Source organism: Nerophis lumbriciformis, linkage group LG07 (genome assembly GCF_033978685.3).
Source record: "Nerophis lumbriciformis linkage group LG07, RoL_Nlum_v2.1, whole genome shotgun sequence".
In the NCBI taxonomy this organism is placed as follows: Eukaryota; Metazoa; Chordata; class Actinopteri; order Syngnathiformes; family Syngnathidae; genus Nerophis; species Nerophis lumbriciformis.
Genome location: NC_084554.2, coordinates 47,891,491 through 47,900,000, shown reverse-complemented (window position 1 = coordinate 47,900,000; position 8,510 = coordinate 47,891,491). Strand labels below are relative to the sequence as shown.

General features: G+C 42.0%; 1 protein-coding gene across 1 annotated transcript in view; it reads right to left on the bottom strand.

Annotated features, from left to right (window-relative positions):
- LOC133609410 (uncharacterized) overlaps nt 1-8,510 on the bottom strand; it is a 68,242-nt gene that overhangs the window by 13,887 nt on the left and 45,845 nt on the right. The window contains exons 34-35 of the mRNA XM_061964979.2: nt 8,314-8,418; nt 8,140-8,244 (exon numbers count right to left, since the gene is read on the bottom strand). Coding sequence (XP_061820963.1) covers nt 8,140-8,244; nt 8,314-8,418 — 210 coding nt within the window. The remainder of the gene's footprint in view (nt 1-8,139; nt 8,245-8,313; nt 8,419-8,510) is intronic.

The window sequence follows — 8,510 nt, the reverse complement described above, 5'->3', positions numbered from 1 at the left end:
GACCATGCAAAATCATGTCGCGGACACATTAATTAATGTAGCGAACCACATAAATTGATGTTGCGCGCCACAATAAATGACGTGGCGGGTCACATTAAATAATGTAGCAACCCACATAAAATGATGTGGCGGGCCACAATAAATAAAGTTGCAAACCACATGAAATTACATAGCGGGCCGCATAAAATAACGTGGTCAACCACATACAATGATGTGGCGGGCTACATAAAATAATGTAGCAAACCACATGAAATAATTTGGCAGGCCACTTGAGATAAAGTGGTAGACCATACAAAAACATGTGGCGGACCACGTAAAATCATGTCGCTGACACAATAAATAATGTAGCGAACCACATAAATTGATGTGGCGCGCCACAATAAATGATGTGGCTTTAAAATATGTGGCGTGCCACATAAAATTACGCGGTGAACATAAAATGTCGTGACGGGCCACGATAAATGATGTAGCAGGCCATTGATGTGGTGGGCCACAGTAAATGATGTGGCTGGCCATGTAAAATAATGTAGCGAACCACATAAAATGACTTGGCGGACCACATAAAATGACGTAGCGGGCCACAATAAATGAAGCGGAGGGCAAAATAAAATAATGGAGCGAACCACATAAAATAAAGTTGCGGGTCATTTTAAAATATGTGGCGGGCCAACTAAAATTACGCTGTGAACTACATAAAATGATGTAGCAGGCCGTGTGAAATAATGTAGCGCACCACAATAAATGGCGTGGCGGGCCACGTAAAATAACGTAGCGAACTACTTACACTTATATGGCAGGCCACATAAAATATTGTAGTGAACCAAATAAAATGACTCGGTGGTTCACATAAAATGACGTAGCGGGCCACAATAAATGAAGTGCAGGCAATATAAAATAATGTAGCAAACCACATATAATAACGTCGCGGGCAATTTTTAAATAGGTGGCAGGCCACATAAAATTACGCTCCGAACTACATAATGGTGTAGCAGGCTATATAAAATAATGTAGCGAACCACAATAAATGACGTGGTGGGCCACGTAAACTAATGTAGCGAACCACAATAAATGACGTGGCGGGCCACGTAAAATAACGTAGCGAACCACGATAAATGACGTGGTGGGCCACATAAAATAATGTAGCGAACCACAATAAATGACGTGGCGGGCCACACAAAATAACGTAACGAACCACAATAAATGACGTGGCGGGCCACGTAAAATAATGTAGCGAACCACAATAAATGACGTGGCGGGCCACGTAAAATAATGTAGTGAACCACAATAAATGACGTGGCGGGCCACGCAAAATAACGTAGCGAACCACATACAATTATATAGCGGGCCACGTAAAATGTTGTGGGGCCACACAAAATATTGTAGTGAACCACTTAAAATGACTTGGTGGTTCACAAAAAATTACGTAGCGGGCCACAATAAATGAAGTGGAGGTCAATATAAAATAATATAGCAAACCACATAAAATAACGCCGCGGGCAATTTTTAAATAGGTGGCAGGCCACGTAAAATTACGCTCCGAACTACATAATGATGTAGCAGGCCATGTAAAATAATGTAGCGAACCACAATAAATGACGTGGTGGGCCACGTAAAATAATGTAGCGAACCACAATAAATAATGTGGTGGGCCAAAATAAATAATGTGGTCAACCACATAAAATAAATGGCGGGCCACATGAAATAAAGTGGCAGACCATGCAAAATCATGTCGCGGACACATTAATTAATGTAGCGAACCACATAAATTGATGTTGCGCGCCACAATAAATGACGTGGCGGGTCACATTAAATGATGTAGCAACCCACATAAAATGATGTGGCGGGCCACAATAAATAAAGTTGCAAACCACATGAAATTACATAGCGGGCCGCGTAAAATAACGTGGTCAACCACATAAAACTATGTGGCGGGCTACATAAAATAATGTAGCAAACCACTTGAAATAATTTGGCAGGCCACATGAAATAATGTGGCGGCACTTGAGATAAAGTGGTAGACCATACAAAAACATGTGGCGGGCGACATAAAATCATGTCGCTGACACAATAAATAATGTCGCGAACCACATAAATTGATGTGGCGCGCCACAATAAATGATGTGGCTTTAAAATATGTGGCGTGCCACATAAAATTACGCGGTGAACATAAAATGTCGTGACGGGCCACGATAAATGATGTAGCAGGCCATTGATGTGGTGGGCCACAGTAAATGATGTGGCTGGCCATGTAAAATAATGTAGCGAACCACATAAAATGACTTGGCGGACCACATAAAATGACGTAGCGGGCCACAATAAATGAAGCGGAGGGCAAAATAAAATAATGGAGCGAACCACATAAAATAAAGTTGCGGGTCATTTTAAAATATGTGGCGGGCCAACTAAAATTACGCTGTGAACTACATAAAATGATGTAGCAGGCCGTGTGAAATAATGTAGCGCACCACAATAAATGGCGTGGCGGGCCACGTAAAATAACGTAGCGAACTACTTACACTTATATGGCAGGCCACATAAAATATTGTAGTGAACCAAATAAAATGACTCGGTGGTTCACATAAAATGACGTAGCGGGCCACAATAAATGAAGTGCAGGCAATATAAAATAATGTAGCAAACCACATATAATAACGTCGCGGGCAATTTTTAAATAGGTGGCAGGCCACATAAAATTACGCTCCGAACTACATAATGGTGTAGCAGGCTATATAAAATAATGTAGCGAACCACAATAAATGACGTGGTGGGCCACGTAAACTAATGTAGCGAACCACAATAAATGACGTGGCGGGCCACGTAAAATAACGTAGCGAACCACGATAAATGACGTGGTGGGCCACATAAAATAATGTAGCGAACCACAATAAATGACGTGGCGGGCCACACAAAATAACGTAACGAACCACAATAAATGACGTGGCGGGCCACGTAAAATAATGTAGCGAACCACAATAAATGACGTGGCGGGCCACGTAAAATAATGTAGTGAACCACAATAAATGACGTGGCGGGCCACGCAAAATAACGTAGCGAACCACATACAATTATATAGCGGGCCACGTAAAATGTTGTGGGGCCACACAAAATATTGTAGTGAACCACTTAAAATGACTTGGTGGTTCACAAAAAATTACGTAGCGGGCCACAATAAATGAAGTGGAGGTCAATATAAAATAATATAGCAAACCACATAAAATAACGCCGCGGGCAATTTTTAAATAGGTGGCAGGCCACGTAAAATTACGCTCCGAACTACATAATGATGTAGCAGGCCATGTAAAATAATGTAGCGAACCACAATAAATGACGTGGTGGGCCACGTAAAATAATGTAGCGAACCACAATAAATAATGTGGTGGGCCAAAATAAATAATGTGGTCAACCACATAAAATAAATGGCGGGCCACATGAAATAAAGTGGCAGACCATGCAAAATCATGTCGCGGACACATTAATTAATGTAGCGAACCACATAAATTGATGTTGCGCGCCACAATAAATGACGTGGCGGGTCACATTAAATGATGTAGCAACCCACATAAAATGATGTGGCGGGCCACAATAAATAAAGTTGCAAACCACATGAAATTACATAGCGGGCCGCGTAAAATAACGTGGTCAACCACATAAAACTATGTGGCGGGCTACATAAAATAATGTAGCAAACCACTTGAAATAATTTGGCAGGCCACATGAAATAATGTGGCGGCACTTGAGATAAAGTGGTAGACCATACAAAAACATGTGGCGGGCGACATAAAATCATGTCGCTGACACAATAAATAATGTCGCGAACCACATAAATTGATGTGGCGCGCCACAATAAATGATGTGGCTTTAAAATATGTGGCGTGCCACATAAAATTACGCGGTGAACATAAAATGTCGTGACGGGCCACGATAAATGATGTAGCAGGCCATTGATGTGGTGGGCCACAGTAAATGATGTGGCTGGCCATGTAAAATAATGTAGCGAACCACATAAAATGACTTGGCGGACCACATAAAATGACGTAGCGGGCCACAATAAATGAAGCGGAGGGCAAAATAAAATAATGGAGCGAACCACATAAAATAAAGTTGCGGGTCATTTTAAAATATGTGGCGGGCCAACTAAAATTACGCTGTGAACTACATAAAATGATGTAGCAGGCCGTGTGAAATAATGTAGCGCACCACAATAAATGGCGTGGCGGGCCACGTAAAATAACGTAGCGAACTACTTACACTTATATGGCAGGCCACATAATATATTGTAGTGAACCAAATAAAATGACTCGGTGGTTCACATAAAATGACGTAGCGGGCCACAATAAATGAAGTGCAGGGCATAATAAAATAATGTAGCAAACCACATATAATAACGTCGCGGGCAATTTTTAAATAGGTGGCAGGCCACATAAAATTACGCTCCGAACTACATAATGGTGTAGCAGGCTATATAAAATAATGTAGCGAACCACAATAAATGACGTGGTGGGCCACGTAAACTAATGTAGCGAACCACAATAAATGACGTGGCGGGCCACGTAAAATAACGTAGCGAACCACGATAAATGACGTGGTGGGCCACATAAAATAATGTAGCGAACCACAATAAATGACGTGGCGGGCCACACAAAATAACGTAACGAACCACAATAAATGACGTGGCGGGCCACGTAAAATAATGTAGCGAACCACAATAAATGACGTGGCGGGCCACATAAAATAATGTAGTGAACCACAATAAATGACGTGGCGGGCCACGCAAAATAACGTAGCGAACCACATACAATTATATGGCGGGCCACGTAAAATGTTGTGAACCACTTAAAATGACTTGGTGGTTCACAAAAAATTACGTAGCGGGCCACAATAAATGAAGTGGAGGTCAATATAAAATAATATAGCAAACCACATAAAATAACGTCGCGGGCAATTTTTAAATAGGTGGCAGGCCACGTAAAATTACGCTCCGAACTACATAATGATGTAGCAGGCCATGTAAAATAATGTAGCAAACCACAATAAATGACGTGGTGGGCCACGTAAAATAATGTAGCAAACCACAATAAATGACGTGGCGGGCCACACAATATAACGTAGCGAACCACATACAATTATATGGCGGGCCACATAAAATGTTGTGGGGCCACACAAAATATTGTAGTGAACCACTTAAAATGACTTGGTGGTTCACAAAAAATGACGTAGCGGGCCACAATAAATGAAGTGGAGGGCAATATAAAATAATATCGCAAACCACATAAAATAACGTCGCGGGCAATTTTTAAATAGGTGGCAGGCCACATAAAATGACGCTCCGAACTACATAATGATGTAGCAGGCCATGTAAAATAATGTAGCGAACCACAATAAATGACGTGGTGGGCCACGTAAAATAATGTAGCAAACCACAATAAATGACGTGGCGGGCCACGCAAAATAACGTAGCGAACCACGATAAATGACGTGGTGGGTCACGTAAAATAATGTAGTGAACCACAATAAATGACGTGGCGGGCCACGCAAAATAACGTAGCGAACCACATACAATTATATGGCGGGCCACGTAAAATGTTGTGGGGCCACATGAAATATTGTAGTGAACCACTTAAAATGACTTGGTGGTTCACATAAAATGACGAAGCGGGCCACAATAAATGAAGTGGAGGGCATAATAAAATAATGTAGCAAACCACATAAAATAACGCCGCGGGCCATTTTTAAACATGTGGCAGGCCACATAAATTACGCTCCGAACTACATAATGATGTAGCAGGCCATATAACATAATGTAGCGATCCACAATAAATGGTGTGGCGGGCCATATAAAATAATTTAGCGAACCACAATAAATGACGTGGTGGGTCACGTAAAATAATGTAGTGAACCACAATAAATGACGTGGCGGGCCACACAAAATAACGTAGCGAACCACATACAATTATATGGCGGGCCACGTAAAATGTTGTGGGGCCACACAAAATATTGTAGTGAACCACTTAAAATGACTTGGTGGTTCACAAAAAATTACGTAGCGGGCCACAATAAATGAAGTGGAGGTCAATATAAAATAATATAGCAAACCACATAAAATAACGTCGCGGGCAATTTTTAAATAGGTGGCAGGCCACATAAAATTACGCTCCGAACTACATAATGATGTAGCAGGCCATGTAAAATAATGTAGCGAACCACAATAAATGACGTGGTGGGCCACGTAAAATAATGTAGCGAACCACAATAAATGACGTGGCAGGCCATGCAAAATAACGTAGCGAACCACAATAAATGACGTGGCGGGCCACGTAAAATAATGTAGTGAACCACAATAAATGACGTGGCGGGCCACACAATATAACGTAGCGAACCACATACAATTAGATGGCGGGCCACGTAAAATGTTGTGGGGCCACACAAAATATTGTAGTGAACCACTTAAAATGACTTGGTGGTTCACAAAAAATGACGTAGCGGGCCACAATAAATGAAGTGGAGGTCAATATAAAATAATATAGCAAACCACATAAAATAACGTCGCGGGCAATTTTTAAATAGGTGGCAGGCCACATAAAATGACGCTCCGAACTACATAATGATGTAGCAGGCCATGTAAAATAATGTAGCGAACCACAATAAATGACGTGGTGGGCCACGTAAAATAATGTAGCAAACCACAATAAATGACGTGGCGGGCCACGCAAAATAACGTAGCGAACCACGATAAATGACGTGGTGGGTCACGTAAAATAATGTAGTGAACCACAATAAATGACGTGGCGGGCCACACAATATAACGTAGCGAACCACATACAATTATATGGCGGGCCACATAAAATGTTGTGGGGCCACACAAAATATTGTAGTGAACCACTTAAAATGACTTGGTGGTTCACAAAAAATGACGTAGCGGGCCACAATAAATGAAGTGGAGGTCAATATAAAATAATATAGCAAACCACATAAAATAACGTCGCGGGCAATTTTTAAATAGGTGGCAGGCCACATAAAATGACGCTCCGAACTACATAATGATGTAGCAGGCCATGTAAAATAATGTAGCGAACCACAATAAATGACGTGGTGGGCCACGTAAACTAATGTAGCGAACCACAATAAATGACGTGGCGGGCCACGTAAAATAACGTAGCGAACCACGATAAATGACGTGGTGGGACACGTAAAATAATGTAGCGAACCACAATAAATGACGTGGCGGGCCACATAAAATAACGTAACGAACCACAATAAATGACGTGGTGGGCCACGTAAAATAATGTAGCGAACCACAATAAATGACGTGGCGGGCCACGTAAAATAATGTAGTGAACCACAATAAATGACGTGGCGGGCCACGCAAAATAACGTAGCGAACCACATACAATTATATGGCGGGCCACGTAAAATGTTGTGGGGCCACACAAAATATTGTAGTGAACCACTTAAAATGACTTGGTGGTTCACAAAAAATGACGTAGCGGGCCACAATAAATGAACTGGAGGTCAATATAAAATAATATAGCAAACCACATAAAATAACGTCGCGGGCAATTTTTAAATAGGTGGCAGGCCACATAAAATTACGCTCTGAACTACATAATGATGTAGCAGGCCATGTAAAATAATGTAGCGAACCACAATAAATGACGTGGTGGGCCACATAAAATAATGTAGCGAACCACAATAAATGACGTGGCGGGCCACGCAAAATAACGTAGCGAACCACAATAAATGACGTGGTGGGTCACGTAAAATAATGTAGTGAACCACAATAAATGATGTGGCGGGCCACGCAAAATAACGTAGCGAACCACATACAATTATATGGCGGGCCACATAAAATGTTGTGGGGCCACATGAAATATTGTAGTGAACCACTTAAAATGACTTGGTGGTTCACAAAAAATGACGTAGCGGGCCACAATAAATGAAGTGGAGGGCATAATAAAATAATGTAGCAAACCACATAAAATAACGCCACGGGCCATTTTTAAACATGTGGCAGGCCACATAAATTACGCTCCGAACTACATAATGATGTAGCAGGCCATATAAAATAATGTAGCGAACCACATAAAATGACATATGGCGGGCCATATAAAATAATTTAGCAAAGTATGTGCTTTTTCTCACCTGACTGGCGAGCGCCGCCGCCGCTTGTGTGTGTTTGAAGGACAGGCACTCCAGAGGGTTGTAACGAGGTCGAGCGTGCGGCTCTGATGCTTGCTTGTACTTCACCTGCAAGGAGGGATTTTTTTTTCTTCTATGTTGGGCCACACACCTGATGCATTGTGGGTATCTTGTTACCTGGCTGGCCAGCTTGGACGCTTCCTTGGCGTGATGGATGTCCGTCCGGGCGAGAAGTGACGCGTCGCTCAAGACCAGCTGCCTGCCATTACTCCTGTAGGCCACCTGTGGGCGCCGCACGTACAAATAATTCAAGCGGGGCATGCATGATACATTAAGAGGGATGTTTCTATAATTCATCACACGGTTGTCACGGC